The 19,066-nt window shown below is 57.8% G+C and overlaps 1 protein-coding gene across 7 annotated transcripts in view; it reads right to left on the reverse strand.

The window, feature by feature from the left end:
• Window positions 1-19,066, reverse strand: part of ARAP1 (ArfGAP with RhoGAP domain, ankyrin repeat and PH domain 1) — a 67,330-nt gene that overhangs the window by 18,755 nt on the left and 29,509 nt on the right. For 3 of the 7 annotated variants that reach the window (XM_045817932.1, XM_045817927.1, XM_045817928.1), the window contains exons 4-16: window positions 12,162-12,334; window positions 11,494-11,558; window positions 10,744-10,874; window positions 10,474-10,629; window positions 10,024-10,093; window positions 9,634-9,754; window positions 9,034-9,236; window positions 8,559-8,665; window positions 7,270-7,469; window positions 4,784-4,869; window positions 3,316-3,498; window positions 2,048-2,222; window positions 780-914 (exon numbers count right to left, since the gene is read on the reverse strand). In XM_045817932.1, coding sequence (XP_045673888.1) covers window positions 780-914; window positions 2,048-2,222; window positions 3,316-3,498; window positions 4,784-4,869; window positions 7,270-7,469; window positions 8,559-8,665; window positions 9,034-9,236; window positions 9,634-9,754; window positions 10,024-10,093; window positions 10,474-10,629; window positions 10,744-10,874; window positions 11,494-11,558; window positions 12,162-12,334 — 1,805 coding nt within the window. Of the gene's footprint in view, window positions 1-779; window positions 915-2,047; window positions 2,223-3,315; window positions 3,499-4,783; window positions 4,870-7,269; window positions 7,470-8,558; window positions 8,666-9,033; window positions 9,237-9,633; window positions 9,755-10,023; window positions 10,094-10,473; window positions 10,630-10,743; window positions 10,875-11,493; window positions 11,559-12,161; window positions 12,335-16,816; window positions 16,905-19,066 lie in introns of those variants that run through there. The other 4 variants (XM_045817931.1, XM_045817930.1, XM_045817933.1 and 1 more) reach the window with 4 other exon arrangements.

The raw sequence follows: 19,066 nt of genomic DNA on the forward strand, positions 1-19,066 counted from the left end.
TAGGCTCTGGGGGCCACATGGGGACCAAGAGGAGCGTATGTTTCAGCGGGCTCAGAGAATCAATAACAGACCTGCTAACAGATTAATGTTTGATAAAAGGCATGAAAGGAGGGTAAAAGTAGGGTGAGTAGGGAGTGCTATTTCAGATAAAATGGTTGGGGATAAAGTCTCTAAGGAGTGACCTTTCAAACAGAGACCCAACTGAAGCAAGAGACTAACCATGCAGTATTTGGGGAAAAGCATTTGGGCAGAGGGCACAGCGATACAAAGCCCTGGTGGGAGTGAGTATGCAAAACTGAGAAACAGCAAGGAGGCTGCAAGGCTGGAGTGGAGTGAGTGAGGGGGTGGGGTCAGGAGGCAATGGGGTGGGGCAGTGACAAGGAGGCCCTTGTGGGATTAAGGACTGGAATTACTAAAAGCTGAGGAGCAAATGAGAGGTGGAGATTAAGAGAGGGGTGGTGCTTTAAGCTTAGTCCTCAATTGTCCTAGCATCTACCAGCTCCAAATACCAGATGCCCACCCAGCACAGGGCCCACACCCAGCAGGTGCTCAATAAAGGCTTCTTAGTCTAAAGGCAACAGGCAGTGCTGTGCCCCACACACATCCTGACCATCCCATTTATTATGTACCAACTGTGTACCACAGACCATATCCAGGAAGCCCTCCAGGGTGATAATAGCCAGAGTGTACATGGAGCCCTTGTGAGCCCACCAACCTGGCCAGCCCTGGCTTCTCCGGCCCTGCTGCCATGCCAGAATGCCACCTTCCCAGGCACCCACCTTCCCGGGCACGGCGGTCCTGCAGCAGCTTGCCAGCAGAGGCGGTTTTGTAGAGGAAGCCGCTGTGGCTCACAGTTGGCAGGACAATTGAGTAGTGCTTTTCCAGGGGCTTCATCAAATCCAGCCGAGGCACCTCTTTTGGGAAGTGGGGGAGAATGGTTGGTCATGCTTGCCTCCGAGCGCTCCTCCCTCACCCCACCGAGGCTGGGCACCCAAGCTTGCATTTGAGTCTCCAGCCCCAGTTCCCCTGACTCGCACCCTTGGACTCTCACTGCCACATTCAGGATTTTGCCCCAGCCATTCTCCACCTCTCCCCACATACCCAAATTCCACCCTGCTCCCAAGGCCCAGGTCCAGTACCAGGAAATCTCCTTGACTCCCCAGCATGGCCCGGCCCACCCTCCTCTCCCTACTGTCTGTCCAGGCAGAGAGCCAGGACACTAGAATGACTGGGGCCTTGGGCAAACTTGATAACAATCCTCAAAGGGAGGTTATCCCAGATGATGCAAAGCCTAAGGAAGCAGCCTGGCTTCAGCCTTGCTCCCAGCGATCCCAAAGCCCAGGCCAGCTTGGGTGGTCTCCTGGGCCTCCCTGGACACCTGGGCTCTCTCCAGCCCAGCACGCCCCACCCACCCATGGCCCTGAGCCCAGAGCCCTGGCTGTGGAGCTCCACCCTCAGTCCTAGAATGTGTCCCCAGAGGCCAGCTCTGGGCCATGATCAGCAGAGCTCACCCCCACTGCTCCCACCTCACCCACCCCACGAGTGGGAGCCAAACGTGACCCAAACTCAGTCTGTGTTGGACACGGCCCCACCCACACAGGGCAGCAGCCGGGGCTGCTCTCATGGGTCACCTGCACACAGAGAAATGCCACACCCACCCCCAGCACACACACAGCAACACAGACCCACTCTACACACACCCCTAAAGCCCTCGGCACTGAAGGCCCACACTGCAGGTCAGGGAGGGACACACAAACACACAGAGATGCAGCAACAGAGACACAAAGGGCCACACATATAAAGGGGAAGCCAGATGCACCACCAGACACTGACATGCAAACCCAAACACCCCAAATCACACACGTTGCTTCAGGACCCTTGAGGAGCTGCACTTACAGCGCCACAGCTCACACTACGGCACGTAATCATGCCTCACAGGACGATACACAGCCCCGAGGGCCCCTGGCCGGCATCCCCCGCAAAGGACCAGACCCCGGCAGCAGGGAGGCCTCATCCCTCAAGGAAGACTGTCCCACCAGCTGCTCACCCGTGGTCCGGTTGTTCCGAAGGAATTCCATCTGCAGTGTCTGCCCCGCCTGCTCTGCAAGAGCCAGGGGTGTGGGGGCCTCAGGGTCCCCTGAGAAGCAGTTGACCCCAGCGCCACAGCCCAGGAGTGCTTGGGTCTCGGCCAGGTCTGTGGTGGTGACTGCAGCACACAGGGCCTGGGAGTGGGGAGAGGAGGGAGGAAGGGTCAGTCCTAGCAGGAGTGGGGCCAGTGAGGGAGGGGGCAGTGAGGGGAGAGGTAGGAAGAGGAAGGAGGCACCCAGGTCTGGGGGCCCATCTCACACTGAAAGGAAGAAGAGGGATGAAGAAAAACAGAGAAGAGGGGAGGAGGAAGCGAAAAGCCAAGGGGAGAGAGGGTGGGCAGGGGTGGCCCAGCAGAGGCCAGGGTACCACCAACCCAGGTCTCACCCCTGCTGGCAGCCCCCAGGACCCTGTGAGCTGCCAAGCCTGCTCTCTAGAGGATCTCAAGCTCCCTCTGCCTTGTGGAAGGGCAGAGGGGGGTGCTTTGTAACTAATTCCTCCCACATTTGAATTCCTCACCGCCTGCCCAGCCCTCCCGACCAATGGGAGTTGCCGCCCCTCCTAGCTGGCAAGTCAAACTGGGCTGGACTGGGGGCTGGACGCCTGGGGGTTCCTGGGAGGTGGAGGCCTGGCTCCCAATGGGCTTCTAGCTGGACTGAGCCTGCCTGGGCGGGGCTGCCTGGGGGGAGGGGCCGAAGGCCAACCAGAGGTCATAAGTGGCATCCCCCTGCCTGGGAGCTGGCTACCTCCTGCTTGGGCAGAGCCAGCCAGGGCCTGGGGCTTGGCTCCCAGCCTATCAGGGTCTGGGGCCCAAACAGGGCCTCATCTTGAGTCGGGTGTGGATGGGGGGGTGGTCAGAGCAGCCAGCTGTTTTTCATGAGCCTGACAGGAAATAGCATCCCCATCAAGTTCACTCCTTTTGGCAGGATACAGAAAGAGCAGGACAGGGTGCGGAGACAGAGGAATCAGCTGGGGAGGGAGGCAGACAGATGCTGGGGACATGGTCTTGGTCCAAGGTTCAGGCCTGGCTTCTCCTTGCTTTGCCCCAACTTCCTTTGTGGCTTAGGTAGGGCCCTTCTGTCTGGGCCAGCTCATCACTCAGAGCTCGTGGAAAAGATGGGCTGTGACAGTGAGGAATGTGGGGACAGGAGGAAAGGAGGGGGCTTCAAAGGGCACAGTGTAAGGAAAATGGGGTGCTTTTAAGGGGATCCAGAGACCCAATGAGCTGACCTCATCCAGTTCCTCCTGGTTGCCAAAGAGTGGGTGGTAGCGGCGGTACTTGCCCTCCAGGTATTTGGCCTCCAGGTGGCGCCGCCGGGCAGCAGGGCTACTGCTGGGTTGCAGAGCCTCACTGGGGGGCACGCTGGCTGCCCAGAAGCGGTTCCCAGCACCATTGCCCAGCTGTAAGAAGAGCTGTGGGTGTGAGCAAGAGGTTAGAGGCAGCCTATGACCAGGGGGCCCATGCCCTGCAAAACTTTATGGCTGGGAAGCCAGGCCACCAGCCCCCTTTCTCATCAAAGAAGCTCATGGGCAGCCTGCTTGTGGGTGGCCTTGGGCACTCCCTTATCAACTCCAGACCTGAGCCCAGTTCCTCAGCTCTCTGACAGGACCAGAGGCAGACAGTCTGACAGGTGAACACCCCAGGCCTAGCACCTGGTCAGGGGACTTGCTGTCCCCACCCCCAGTCCCACATCTGGAACTCTGTGTTCCTGAGGCTACCACGTCTTGGGGGTGGTGACTGACCTGTCAGCCAATGGGGTGGGCAGGGGTTTTGGAATTGGCTCCCCTCCCTGGTATTCCTCTAGGACATTCCATGGGGCTGGGCCTGCAGCTCCACCCCAACGTGCCCCAGAATCCAGCCACATACCCCTGCTCCTGGCCCCACAGGCCTGAGCCCCACGATCATCAGCTGGGCTCCTGCAGGGGAAGGGGGCAGGAGCGGACTCTGGAGCAGTGCAGGGGTCTAGCACTCAGGATACTAGTTTATTCAGTCTCTCACTCTGTTGGTTATCTGTTCCACCGCCATTTCCTGCCCCACCCCACCCCCCACCCCACCGCTGCCTCTTTGTCAGGTCTGTGTGGGGTGCTGGGGTCACAGCAGAGAAAAGAGCAGAAACAGCCCCTGCCACTACTGACTCACTGGGTAACTTCGGCCAAGTCATTTTCTCTCCCTGCGATTCAGTGTCCACATCTGCAAACTGGGAACTCCAACCCCAACTCACAGGGGATGTGACACTCAAATTGCTCTGAGCCCGCAGCTCGGCCGGGGCTGTCAGGAAGGCCCGGGTCTGGCCGGCTGTCTCAGGTCCTGCCCTGTAACTACTCCACACAGCAGTGCCTGGGGACCCCAGCACAGACGGGCGTAGATGAGTGTGCGCCCCTAAACATACAGGTTCACGTACTAAACACACTGGTGCATGTGAGGAGAGATGAAGTAATTATTTTAGGTTTTGCAGGACACAAAGTTTCTGTTGAATCGTCTTTTTACCCTTTTTTAAACCCTTTAAAACTGTAAAAACATCCTTAGCTCACTGGCCAGTTTGCCGACTGTGCCAAAAATCAACTTTTCCAAAATCCACACCCACTAGATGATCCCAAAGGTCTCTTCTAGTTCTAGGATGCTAGCATCTGTGAGATGGGGGACAGGGGCCAACAGCAGCTGGACCCCAAACGCAGGTGCCAAGCGGGGTTCCCCCACCTCGATGAGCGTCTCCGTCCACACCTTCCTGTCCATCTTCAGACTCCGCACCTTGGAAATGCCGGCGCCCATGCCGCGGTGCTCCCCTGTGGGCAAAGACTGGGCTGGGTCCTCTGGCCCTCTCCCTCAGGCAGCACTCCCGTCCCCGTCCTGTCCCCCTTCCTCCCATCACCCCCCCCCCACACCCAACCCCCAGTGCTCATCCAGGGGCAGGCAGGCAGAGGCCACAGGCAGGACCCAGGGGCTGGGCCGGCAGCTCCGCCCCCACACAGCTCCAGAAACCAGCTACACGCCACTGCTCCCTTTGTACCACAGGGCTGAGTCCAGCAATCAGCCCCTGGGCTCCTGCAGCAGCACCCCCCTGCCCTACAGCCAGTCTTGGCACCCTGCAGGCCACTCTCCACACAGCCCAGCCAGAGTAATCTCTTTAAAATGCAAATTACCACCCTGGTGGTTAGAGCATCTTCCCACCCTGATATTAAAAGGTTGCTAGCTGGTGGGCAGATCCAGTCAGGGCACATTCAGGTATCAACCAACGAATGCGTGGGTGGGTGGAATGACAATCTCTACCTCCCCCATTCCGTGTCTCTGAAATCAGTTTTAAAAATGCAAATTCCACACGCATGCTCTTCCTCTGGGGAGTAGCCAGCAGCATTTTCCTTTTCCTCCCCTCACCCCAACTTTTTTCTTCACAGGCACACATCTCCTAAACTCTAAGGCAATGGGCATGTGACAGCTTGCCCCAAGCTGGTCCCCTGAAACTTTCCCTAAAGCCCCCTCTTCTCTGACTTCCCAGAGAGCTAAGGCAGCCCAGCTCGGGCTCTCCTGTTGCTTCCTCTATGCTAAGCCCTTCCTTGTTTTACTGTCCTCAGCTTCAATGAATGTATCCTAAAAAAAAAAAAAAAAAGCAAATTCCCTTGCTTCAAATCCCTCTGAAACCCTCCGATGGCTCCCCCAGATTGGGTCTAAATTCCTTACCTGTTGTTCCTCCAACTTCATCTCACGCTTCCTCACATCCCACTAAGCCACACTCTCCTCCCTCTTCTAATCCCCGCACATTCCAGCCTCAGGGCCTTGGCACTCACAGTTCTCCTGCCTGGACTCTCTTCCCCCATCTCACCAGGGCCCCTCCTGACATTCAAATCTCAGTGAACACGGTCACCTCCTGAGAGCGCTTACCACAAACATATTTGCTGCCCTGCACTTGTTATTACCTGATCCCTCCATGGGTTTGTGTATGTTTTTCAGCTTCTCCCTCCTAGAATGTAAGCTGCCTAAGAGCAGGCACCTCAACTGTCTGCTTTAGGGTCTAACCTCAGAGCTCAGGACAAAGCCTGGCACACGGTGAGCTCTTAATAATAAATCTCCGTGGAGTAAGGGGGGAGGGGAGTCAGGGCTGAACAGCATGCAGCCTCACTCAGCTACAGGGCCCGTGAAGGACCCGTGGAGAAGGGCGGGGACTGGAGGCACTAGATGCCCAGAAAGGCCTGGCTCTGGCTTTGGCTTCACCTCCTCTGCGTCCATCCACCCCAGTCGCCCTCACCCTCCGTGAGCTGGTCCCCGATCCAGTCATTGCTTTTCTGCACCCAGACCTCATAGCCCAAGGCCTTCTGGACACCCGCCCGCCCCAGAGGCTTCAGGGTTTTTCACCAAACCCAGAAACTCCCCCAAACTATTTCTCCTCCTGGATCCCCATCTCCAGCCACCCAAAATGGCCTCCGGGACACTGTTAGCTCCCAAGGGTGCCAAGTTCCCGGCACCTGACATGGCACAGACCCTCAGTAAGTGCTGGCTGAATAGACACATGAATCTCGAGTTCCACTCTCTTTCTTTCTCCTCCTCCTCACCTAAGCTGTCAAGGGGAATTTTACACCATAGATTCTAAACATCTCTTGGATTCTCTCCATTGCTTCCCCAAACCAGGGCTTTTTTCTCTCTCTCTCTCTTTCTTTCTTTCTTTCTTTCCTTCTCTCTCTCTCTCTCTCTCTCTGTCTCTCCCTCTCCCTCTCTCCCTCAAACCCAGCTTCCAAAGAGCCAGACCCCCCACCCCCACCACTGCTTCCCACCCGCCTCCAGATGAAATACCAGCTCCTCCCTCCTCCTAGCCCCTGCCAGCCCCTCCTGCCTGGCTTCCTTCCACCCTTCTGATGGGAGAGGGATGCTGCGTAACCCCAAGAGGCCTGGGCTAAAACTAAGACTCACTTACTTGCCAGATGACCCTGAACCAGCCATTTTCCCTGCCTCTCTGTCTGTGCCCCAGTGCCCTGCCCTTGACATGAGAAGTTAAACCCCTGCCCTGCAATGTAAGGATGGAGCTTAAACCCCAGTGGGAGAGGCTCGGCACACAAGTGCAACCTCAGAAACAATCTCTACTATCTTCACTCCAGCCCCTCCAGCCAGATGAGACCACCTACTCCCAGACACGCGGGCCCACCAGCCCCGTCATGCCTCGGCCCAGACATCTCCACCTCCCACCCCCCACAGACCTGCACAGCGCTTGCAGATGACGACACAGAGGTTGATGGAGGCCCAGTCGGGCTGGGCAGCCCCGCAGTCAGCACAGAACCTGTTGGGGGCCACGGCCCAGATGCGCTCAGCCACCTCTGAGGTAGACAGGGCCTCGGCAATGGCTCCCTGCATGGCCTCCAGCCACTGCTCCTTCTCCTGTTCTGATTCGGCTGAGAAGCTGGGGACACAGGAATGGGGGAGGGAGGCCAGTGGACAAGGGCTCAGAGGGATCTGGGGGCAGCGTAAAGGGGCAGAGCATGAAGTCGAGGGGGACAAGTGTTAAGAGCTCATGGTCAGAAGAGGGAGGCCATCCTGGGTCTGTGAGGAGGTGGGCATGGACAAAGGCAAGGACAGCAAGAACCTGAAAGATGTGTGAGGGCTGGGGGCGTCCCACAGGGACTCTGGCCCACCCAGGGGGTAGAACAGGCTGCTGGGAAAACATGATACCTGGGCTGAGACTTGACAGATGACAAAGGTCTGGCCAGGTAAAGAGGTGGAAGGACATTCTAGACAGAGGGAACAGCATGTGCAAAGGGGCAGGATGGCACATGGGAAAGCCCAGGACCTGTGGGCAGGATGGGCAGACTGGCAGAGAGGAGCTGGGAGAGAGATGGGGACAAGCCTATGCTAGGCAGACGGGCTCAAAAGGCACCCAGAGGGCAGTGGAGGAGTAGTGACAGGTTTCAGTGGGAAGGACAGAAGGGAACAGAGATGTCTTGCACTCCAGCTCTTTCTCTCCCTGTCACCCTGGAGTGGCATGCGTGTATTGAAGATTTGACTCCATCTGTAACCCCCACCATGTCCAAAGAAGACATTGCTGCTACAGATACAATGGATGTTAACACTGCTTTACGAGGGGTGCCACAGGCGACCCTCATCTACGAAGGCCTAGCAGTGGAACCTGCAAAGCTGCTAAGGCCTCAGCCAGGTGCTAAGCCCGTCTGCACGCACTTGCATCCAGCTGCATGAGCAGACGAGAGGGGACAGCAGGGTGAGTGGGCTGTGCAAGAAGCCAGTACGGGCAACTCTGGGAGCAGTGTGGCAGGGAAGGGAGGGCAGTAACGGCCAGTGGGTGGGGGGAAGGGAGGGAGGCTGATTTCTTAAAAGGAAGGGGTCAGAGAAGACAGTGAGTGAAAGTAAATGATCAGCAGGGGTGGGCAGAGGTAGGAAGGGAGAAGAAATCCATCCTAGAAGAAGGGGCAGCTTCCCACACATGCAAGAAGCAAACAGTGGAGGAAGTACGGACAGGTGCACGACAGAGACTCACCTGAAGATGCGGTAGGGGGTAGTGAGATCGAAGCTGCGCCGGTCCACTTCCTTCACGTTGCCCACGCTCATGTCGATGAAGGTGATGCCGACGCCCAGGTGGTACTCCTGGCAGGCAGGTGGGGAGGAGTGAGGGCATGGCCTACAGGATGGAACTCAAGGCCCAGGAAGGGGAAGAGAGGAGGGGGAGGTGGTACTGTAGGGACTAGAAAGTGGCTAAGAAGGAGATTAGGGAGGATTCAGGAACCTGGGCATGGGAAAGTGGACCCAGGCTCAGAGGCCAGGTAGCGACAGGATGAGAAGAGGGGCAGGCAAAGGTCTGGGCTTGGGCAGAAGAGGGAAAGAAAAAGGACAGGGCTAAAGACCAGGTGGGCAAGGGAGAGGCTGAGGGACCAGGTGGGCATGGGGCAGGGCTAAGGGACCAGGTGGGCATGGGGCAGGGGAGAGGGGTAGCAGCCTAGTCCACCCATTCGCACCTCCAGGTTCTTGTAGAGCTGCACTTGGTCCCCAACCACTGCCACATACAGTTTATTCTTGAAGCCACGTAGCTCCAGGCTGCCAGCACGGTCAGGCGGCTCTGAGCCTTGAACACCCGACAGAGAAGCACTAGGCAGCCGGGCACGGGCACGCTGCTCGATCACTGCCTGCTGCAGGGCCTGCATCCACTCCTTCCGCTCTGCTGTGGGCACGGGGGAAGGAGTGAGCCAGAGCCCAGCTTGGCAGGAGGCCCCCGAAGAACAAGCAAGCCTGCCCGGACCGGCACACCTATCTGTCTGTCTATGAGATCTCAGACTTGAACAACCTCAGGCTCCAGTCCTAGCTGTGACGCTTAAAACTGGGCAAGCCGCTTCGCTTTGCCCGTGTGAGCCGGTTTCCCCCTGTAAGTGGAATGTGGTTCCGAGGGCTCGTTGGGTGCTTCAAGCACAGAGCCAGCCAGAGGGTGCCCCTTTTCGCTGCCCCCCACCTCACAGAGGGTGACTCCTCTCCGGGCTTCATGCAGGGGAAGCGGAAGCGCCCTGGTTCCCCCAACCCTTATCCAGCCAGACTGCCGGTCTTCTCCCTGCCCTGCTCCCCACCATCACTCTCTGCCCGGAAGGCAAAGGTCCGGTTGTTCGTGATCACTTCGAACTTCTGGTCCCCGATGGCAGTCACACGGGAAATGCAGGCCACAGAGATAAAGCGCTTAGAGTAGGCATCCTGGGGAAGAGAGAGGAGCTGTGCTGCCAGTCTCCCTTGAGTCCCTCGACCTCAGTTGAAATGAAGGCTACAGCCCCATCTCCCACACGGACAACCTCTATGCTGGCCGTGACCACAGCCCATAGCTGGCTGATGGGCCAGAAGAATACGGGTTAAGGAGTCAGACTAGAGCCCTGGTGCGGACTCATCTGGGGAGGGACGCTGCCTGGGTTCAATGTTGGGCCAGGCTAGAACAGGGGATTTGCATCAGGGACCAATACAAGCCTTACCTTGTTACTGTCAAAGTATCGCAGGTAATTGGCATCCAGTCTCACCCATCGCTTCTGATATATATATGATCTGGAGCAGCAGAGGCAGAGGGACAATGGAGCAAAGGACTGGGCATTAGGGGAGAGACTCCAAGATTACCCCAGCCTGCTCTGGCAGCCACATACAAAGTTAGGAAGAGCCAAGTCCAGGAGAGGAAGGATCCCAAATGCTCACTAAGATGGACTTTACCTACAGCAAGACTGACTGAAGTGAGACTCAAAATAGGACTTCCCAGTATTAAAGATAATAAAACATAGGTCTTGTGGCAATCATCAGCGGTTACAGTTGGCATGGAGGGAGTCCTGCTTAAATAGCTCTGGCCCCCCTGGTTTTCGGGTCCAGGACACCAGGATACTAGAGCAATCACACGCCGTGCAGAGCACTAGCAGGACCCAATAGGCCTCACTCACCCCTGTGGTGGGTTCTTGTCCAGCCAGCCAGCCTTGATGGCCTGTGTGGTGGGGGTGGGGCCCCCAGGCAATCGGTCCATGGGGTGGGGTGGGAGCTGGGGGATCGGGAGGCTGCCGGGCAAGGATGAGCTCAGGTTGCTGGTGTGCCATCCACTGCTGGGAGAAGGGGACAGGGAATGAGGGGGGACCACGGTGAGGGCTCCGGGGAGTGGGGGCTGAGGAGACGGGGGTGCTGGGTGGGACAGCCACCCAAGAGAGGTGGACACTCACTTGGGGACGCCCTCGTAGGCATGGTCATCCTCTTCTTCATCCCCTTGGTCGTCCCCCGACAGCTCCTCCCCCTCGCTCAGCAGACTGGCCACACGCACAGCACGTGGAACTAAGTTCACTGGAGGCTCCTCCTGCTCCACCAGACCCACTCAGAGTCATGCTTCCCTCCAAGCCCCAGATAATACCCCCCCAGGGGCTGCCACGCCCCTCCTGTCCACTCCACTCCGGCCCCACACAACTTAGCACTTTCACTTCCGTTTCCTCACACTCCCCGCTTCCCACTGGCAGGCTGCACAGGGGCCCAGGGAGCCAGGGCCACACCAGCCCAGATCTGAGACAAAAACCCAAACAAACAGAAAGACTCAGGATGGAGAGTGAAGACACTCAGAGGGAGGTGCCACAGGAACACAGAAAGTGAAACAAAGACAGTGGAACAGATGCCCTGAAACAGCTATGCTCCGAACACCAAGGGAGAGAAGAGGCCACACACAGCCACCCAGATGCAGCTGAAGACTGGGGCTGGAGCCACAAGCAGACCCCCCAGGTTTCCGGCCCAGCACTGGGTCTTGGGACCCTGTGCCTGACCCCTGACCCTTGCATGGCAAGACAACGAGAGTTCCCATGGAGGGAACTCTCCTGGGATGGTTGCCCATGCCCTATCGAGTGGTCCCCAGGGCCTGAAAGGCAGCGGGCAGCCCCCCCCCAACACTGGCAGAAGATAGCCCAAACCCTTGCCACCGCCTGCCCCACCTTGGTCATCGCGCCAGCTGGGGCTCCTGGCCCCTCCCCTGGGGCCTCATCGTAGTCAGAGTCATCTGGGGAGAAAGATCGGTGGGGGAGGCTCAGAAGCAAGGGGCCTGGCCTCCTGGCCCCCAGGCACCCGGGACTGGCATCACAGAGGCCACCCTCAGCCCAAGAGAGACACCCCATGGCCTGGCCTGCTTAAAAAAAAAGAGGCACAAGGGACAGGAAGTGCTATTTATACTCTTAGGGCCGCACAGGACGGCACTGGGGTGCCTGGACACCACAGGGAGGTCTGAAGGGCGGCAAGCTTGGGGGTCGGGGTGGGGACTGCCTGAAAAGGGCTGTAAAAGGAACATGAGCAAAGAATCAGGAGAAGCAGATGATCTGAGGGGCAGCAAACCAACCATGAGCACGGAAATACCCAAGGACTGTGAACCGTGGGCAATGCAGAGAGTCTGCCACGTGCCCACGCCAAACAGTCAGTAGGCCAGACAGGTGGCTGCTGTCTCTCCTTGAGAAGGAAGAGAGGGATGCTTACCTGTGCAGGGCCACACGGCGGGTCATTGGCAGGGCCCAACAGAAAGGGGAACACACACCCTGTGTCCTCGAAGACACCTCGGGGGCCAGAGCCCAGGCCGCCCACCCAGGGCCCGGGGCCCGGCTGTGGCACTCACCGAACTCTGGGAACAGGCGAGGAGGCTTTGGGGGAACCTCTGGGGGGCTGGGAGAGGGGGGCTGGGCAGGCTCCCGGGGGAAGCTGTCCGGGGGCTCCTCGGGTTCTGGCTGGGGAGAGGGTGACGGTGGCGGTGGCGACGACAGTAACTCCTCCTCCTCCTTGCAGGGAAGGCTGGGAACAGACGGAACATTGGGCAACGAGGGATCAGTCAGCTCAGCACCGCTGAGTCACCAAGGGCCCCGAGAGAGGCAGGGCCCGGCTCAAACCCACGGCCCGGCTCACCTGAGCTCCGCAAAACTCACCCACTCCCCAAACTCAGACGGGCCCTCCACCCAGCCCCCCTCCACTCATCACCACCACCCTGCCCCCGCCCCTGCCCCAAACGCTGCAAGCCCCCCAAGGCCTACAGCTTGGCTGCATCCCTGTGACACCGTCGCCTGTCCCCAGAGCTCCAGCTTTTAGCCACAGTCTAGAAGAGGAAGGCAGACCAGAACAGGCGTGGGTGATTTACATCTTAGCCTGGGGAGACAGGGAAGGCTGGAAGACCTGAAGCTTGAGCTGAGTTTTTAAAGATAAGAAGTCACTGGTTGGCAAACAGCAGGGGCGGGGGTGGGGGTGGGGGAATGAAATGGGCACTGAGGCCAAGGAGCAGATCAAAGCCTCAGAAACCAAGTCCTGAGGCCCCGAGTTGTAGGTCTCTCTCGTCAAGACCACCTTCTCTCTCCTCCCAGACACAAATGCTCACCACCCGCAGACGCCCACAGACCTCTCCAGCTCGCCTGATCCCACCGCACTCCTCTGAGCACCAGCTCCTCACCTCTGCTGTCAGCCCCTGGAGCCCTGCCCTGACTCCCAAGGCCAGGTTCGAGGTCCCCGGGTTCCCACAGGCACAGTGCTCCCATCCACCTGCCTCGGCACAGATCGCACTGCTCCCTGAAGGCTGAACGCATCTCTCTCTGGCACCAGAGAGGCGGCTCTGAACTCTGCCTCAGCCCTAAATTCTGTGTGTCATAAGTCCCTAACTTCTATGAACCTCACTGTCCTCTTCCGTAGAGCGGGGACTGTACCTTCAACCTGGCGGGAGGAGTAGAGGATTGACCAAGTCAAGGAGTGTCATACAGGAAGCACAGGGACCCCCAGCTGGCATCTGCGCCCTGCAGCCCTGGCCCCACCCACCGTCTGCGAACGTCTAGCCGGGCCGAGGAGGAGCACCACAGTGCACGGAGCACGGGCAGCTTTCCCCTCCGGTGACTTTCAGCCTGGCCGATTGCCCAATGCTCCAGGCAGTGACTGACAGTGTGACTACTACAAAAGCAAGGGAGGGCTGGGGTGTGACCATGACGCTGGCCTTTCCTCCTGCTGCCGCCTCTCCTGGGAATACCCTTCTCCCTGGTCTCTGGCTAGGGAACACCTACCCTCCATTCACTCCCAACTCAGGTTCCCCTTCTCTGAAACCCTTTCCTGACACCTCCCGCATGCTCCCCCAGTCCCTGCCCGTGTCCAAATAAAATGTTTAAGTGTCTCCCTCCTTTGTGCCAGGCTGTGCTGGCATCTGAGCCAGAACCTGGCCCCCGAATCCACAGTCTATGTGCTTCTCAGTACACGTGGCTACTTCCATATCACCCTGCACTCAAATTGTCTCCTCTTCTCCATGTGCGGGCAAGGAATGATGGAAACTCTTCCTTTCTGTGTGAGAAGCTGACCTCCGCTAGCTTCCTCCCTCCGTTCCCCTAGAAACCTGCTAAAGGTGGCACATCACCGAGTTCCGGGCCAACACTGCCTTTGGCAAAGGCGGCCGGAGTGAGGAACTGCACTGGGCTGGGAGAAACTGTTAAACGGTCTCCACCCAGTGAAGAAGCAGGAGCTCTGGGCCTCTCTGAGTGTGGTGGCTGGTAGCTGGGCACACCCCATGCAGGGGCCTGACACCACACCCGTGGGGGGTTTAGAAGACATATCGGCCCCTTGGGGCAAGAATTTTTAAGTCAGGGTGGCTCCAACACCTGTCCACTGTGAGTCTCAGTCCCTCACCCCTGAGCTGTCCCCTGAAAGGCCACAGAGAATGGCTCCTGGGCGGCTGTGTGGACAGTGGCAGTGACGCTAAGAGGACCCCAACAGCAGAGGAAAACCTGTCAGTGGCCTGGTGGCCAGCTGATCCCTCCCTATATGCTTCTCGGGGAATCTGATGCCAAGTGGGCGTATGGTGGTCTTGAGGGCATCAGTGTTCAGCTGGACCTGAGGAGACCCACTGGTAGGTACTGCCCAGGCTGTCTCCCCCACTTGACCCTGAGTCTCTATAAGGCAGAGGCTGCACTGGACTTGATTCTTTATCCCCACAACCCGGTACAGGGCCTGGCTGAGTCATCAATAAGAGCATGTTGAATGTGTGGATGAGTGGGCAGACAGACGGACGAATGGATGGACAGAACAAGTGGATGAATGGATGAATGGGCGGACAGGTAAGTGGATATGGTGTCCACGGGGAAGGGAGGAAAGCAAAGGAAAGGAAAGGAGGAATGATGACCAAGAGACTGAGTCCCTGCAGGCATGACCTGGGGTATGGCCCCAGCTGGTCAGGTACAATGCCCTGGGAGGCCCCTCGATGGGCAAAGCAATCTGTCACACACAGCCTCCCAGACTCCAAGGACCTCGCCCCTCCCCCCCAACCTCACCCTGTCGCCGAGGGCCAGGGCTGATGAGCTGAGAGCAGAGCTCCCAGCGGTGGGGCCAGGACCAGTCAGGCTGGTGCAGGGGAGATGGGGACAGGTTCTGCCCCTTCTAGCCAGGCAGGGCTGAGTGGGCCTGGCTCCCTGACCTCCCCCAGGCATGAGGACCAGCACTGAGGGGAAGGTAGTAGCAACAAAGCCTCCTCTGAGCCCAAGCAGCCTCGGGCCTCCTGCCTCTGGCTCCCAGTCCTCCCCTGTCACTGTCCCGATCATCTTCAAAGGACCTGACCATCCGAGGCCTCCCCAGCATGTGGGCTCCTGAGGCAAATGCCACACTACCCCATCACTAAGGTGGGCCCAGCACTCAGCAGGGGATCAGTAAACAAGTGAAGACCTAGATTAATTCATTTGTATTAACGTGTGTACGTGTTCCTAGCCATCTTCTAAGTACTTCACATGAATTCATTCATTTACTCATCACCAGAACTCTATAAGGTATGGCTTACTGTCCTCCCCGCTTTACAGATGAGGAAACTGAGGCTCGGAGACACAAAGTAATCTGCCCTGCATCCCGCAGCTGGAATTAGACTATCCAGGTAGTCTGGCACCGCAGCCTGAAAGCTCAACCACAGCCAGGATCTGAGGGCTTCTCTGAGGCCGGCCCCTCACACCCCACCCTGACTTGAGATCTAAGCTGCTCTGGGGCTGACGTTTGGTGCCAGAGGGGATGTGATCACAGCTCTGACGACTGCTGTGACCCTGGAAAGAAGGGAGAAGGGGACAGGTGCAAAGGGATCTTCTTCCGGCAGAGCCTTTACAGGAAAAAGACTGTGTGCCAAGATGGTGGGAGCAAGGGGATCCTTCATGAACCTCCATACTTCATTCTAGCCACCTCCTCCAGGAAGCCTCCTGGCTGACCCCTGCTTGCCTACCACAGGGAACCAGGCCATGCTGAGTCAGGACTGAGCCCAGAAAAGGAGAAGTGGAGTCCGGATGGTACAGCATGTGGGAAAACCCCAGGGGAAGGGGCAGAGGCTACAGAGTGCTCTTTCCCCAGCTGGAGTCCTGGCCATGCAGTGCCTGCATCTGATTCCTCCGCCCCAGCTCCAGCTCCAATCTGCAGCTGAGGCCTCGCCGGGATGTTTCCCACTAACCTGTGACCAACTAGACGAAGATATCAGCCCCAACCCTAAGCATGTGCTCAGCAGCCCTACCGCCAAGCTTGTGCTAGAACAGCTTCCTCTTCCTCATTGCCCTCTCTCTACCATCTCAGTCCATGGAAAGCCCATCTGTACTCCAAAATACAGCTCAAGGGACCTGGCCTCTAGCAGCCTCCGAGATACCAATCTAGAGCTGCTCTCCCCCTGCCCCCACCCTTGGCTCCCCTGCTCCTTCAGCCTCTTTCTCCTCTATCCAAGTGACACGTGGACCCATCTGCTCTCCCCTCTATGCCCACAGCAAGACTGGACACTCATGGACAGGAGTTGATCCACCCCAGTCTGGGCCCTCAGCCTAAGGTTTGTCTCACTGGATTAGGGCAAATTACACAGAGCCGCCCTTACACCTCGGGATTGGGGCACATGTGAGGGACCCAAACCAGAATGGGTAAGAGCAGAGGGATCACACACAATTGATTGCATAAACCAGAACATTCCTGAGGGTTAAAAGAGGCACTGTTAACAACCATGTCAGGGCACAGGTGTAAACAGGGCCCGTCTTGGGCAAAACGAGATGTGCAGCCACTCCTGCTAATAGAGCTTTGGAGCCAGGCGGACCTGGGCTTGAGTTCTGGCCTGACCACTCAGAAGTCTGCGACCTCACAAAGCAGGTCACTTCATCCCTGAGCTTCAGTTTCCTGTCTGATCTGCTTCCAGGGTTATTACTGATTGCTCAGGAAGGAGAGCCACTCCCATATGTCACCAGCACAGATTTCTCACCCTGGCTGTCGCTGAAGGTGGCTCAGGCCCCACAGGCTGGGCCAGGAACCCACCTGCTTCAGAGCCTCCTTTTCCAGGGCGGCGCTTGGCTCTCCCTTCACATCTTTCTGTCTGCATCAATCTCTGGCAAAAGGAACCAGGTCTCACCACAAGTGCAGGTGGGCCACAGAGCAGGGCGATCTGACTACCTCAGGCTGGCCTTGAATTCTTCTCTCACTCCATTCCAGCCATCCTTGCCTGAGCTGCATTGCACAAATGCATACCTCCAGGTCTTTGTATGTGCTGTTCCTTCCACCTAGAATACCCTTCCCTGTCCAGCCACCTCCTACTCCTCCTTTAAGAGATTCAAATCCTCTTCCACTTTGTGCCTCTTCTCATGCCCCAGGCTGGGTTGGAGCCCTCTCGGGGCTCCTCTAGCCTCCACACTTCCGGTCACTCAGTAGAGTTGTGTCTGGCAATATTTGCTTCACTGAACTGAACAAGGACCAAGGACCAAGGACCCAGGCCTACACCCTGTCCTGGAGTCAGGACCTTCTCCCTAGAGCCTCACACAGGCCTCAAAGGGACCCAGGCCAATCCTAGCCCCTGGACTCCCACCAGTAGGGCTAAGAGATGGGGTAAGGCCCAGTGATCTGGGCACCTCTGTCTCCTACCCTGACCTCCCCTCCCTACAAGGAAGCCTTCCCAGCTGCCTGCTTCCTCATTTGGTCCCTGGCTGCACAAGGCCCAGGCCTTAGTCCTTCACTTCTTACTTCCTCCACACAGCTACCCCTGTCTTTCTTTCCCCATTGTGAGGTCCAAAGGCCACCGCCTCCAGCATGGTTATGCTCTGTTAACTTCTGCTCAGGCCACAGCACAGAAAACCTTGCCCAGCACTTCACTTGCTTAGACGTGGTATCTGTAGCTTTCTCGCATGCTGTGAGCCTCCTCAGACCGAGCCCTCTCCATGCTGCAGCGCCACCCAATGCTGAGGGGGCTTCAGCAAGAATGCTGAGTGACTGAGGGTCACCATCCCCTCATGTGCAAATCACCGGAGAAGGTTAGCAGTTCCCTCACTTTTCCATAGAGCAATGCCCCATTAACCTGGCATCTATCCTTGCAAGTAAGGCTTCACCCAGCTTTTAGCACTTCTCCCTAGAACAAGAGCTACTACTTGCTAAGTACCCACTATATGCCAGGCATTCTGCTGGGGGCCTTTTTTCATTTAATCCCCGCAATGACCCAGATCATCAATTTCACTGTGCTCAGACACGACTCCTCCTCCAGGAAGTCCACCCAGCTGCTCCCCTCTCTAAGCTCACACAGCCTGTTGAGCCCTTCGTGGCTCATCTACCACCAGGTCTACCACTGAGCTTCCTCACAGGCCAGCCTTGCTGTCCGGGCAGGAGGAGGCGGAGGCCTGGGTCTGCCATGGTAGCTCTATGTGCTTCCCAGGCCTGGTCCTGTGCTGCCTCCAGAGGGTAGCAGGGGGAGGAAATTCAGCCCTCAAGGAGCTCACACTCTACTGAACCCCTTACCCCATCCAAACTGCCCAACCCAGGCTGGCCTGGCAGGAGAAAGTGCAGACACCCGCTGAGCCCTGTGGAAGATGAGCCAAGGCGGCAGGGCTGGGTGCACCGACAGGACCTGGTGAGAGGCATCTCTATGTCCCCAGTGACCCAAGCACAGGGCACAGGGCTGCTGAGTGCATTAGAGAACCACAGCAACTGGGGGGTGGGGAGGCACTGACCCCCAAAACACAGGCACTCACCACACTACCAGCCCTGGGGAGGAGGGGTAAGGACCAGACCAACCAATTGCCAGCCCTCCACAGGTTTCCCTGTCATCCTGAACTGGGGCAGGGGGTGAGGGGTGGGAAGGGCAAGGGTGTTCAGGCAGGAGCTGCCCAGAGCCACAGCACCCTTGAACTTGACTTTGAGAGAAGCCCATGTAAGCCTCCTGAGAGAACCCTAAGTGGCATGCCGGGAGCTAGAACTGAGGAGATCAGCGCCAAGTCCCTAGAGGGCAGAGGCCCCACAGGGGAGCCATCTGTGTGGCTTGGCAAACAGGTTCCGTAGGCTCCCAGTGGACCCGGGAGACAGGCTTACGGAGAGATGGAAAACTGGAAAGCCCAAGGCATTGGGAAGGAAGAGGAAAGGGAAGAAAAGGAAAGAGCAGGAGAAAAACCAAAAATGTGGAAAAAGGGAAAGAGAAAATTTGAAGAGCAAAAAGAGGGAATGGGGAGGAGAGAACCACAGGAAACAGCGCAGAGGAGACAGGCAGGCAAAGAGGGGCTCCTGCCTCCACGGGCCCTCGGCAGGGGC

Source organism: Phyllostomus hastatus, unplaced genomic scaffold (assembly GCF_019186645.2).
Source record: "Phyllostomus hastatus isolate PE091 unplaced genomic scaffold, TTU_PhHast_1.1 phas_scaffold_317, whole genome shotgun sequence".
Taxonomy (NCBI): Eukaryota; Metazoa; Chordata; class Mammalia; order Chiroptera; family Phyllostomidae; genus Phyllostomus; species Phyllostomus hastatus.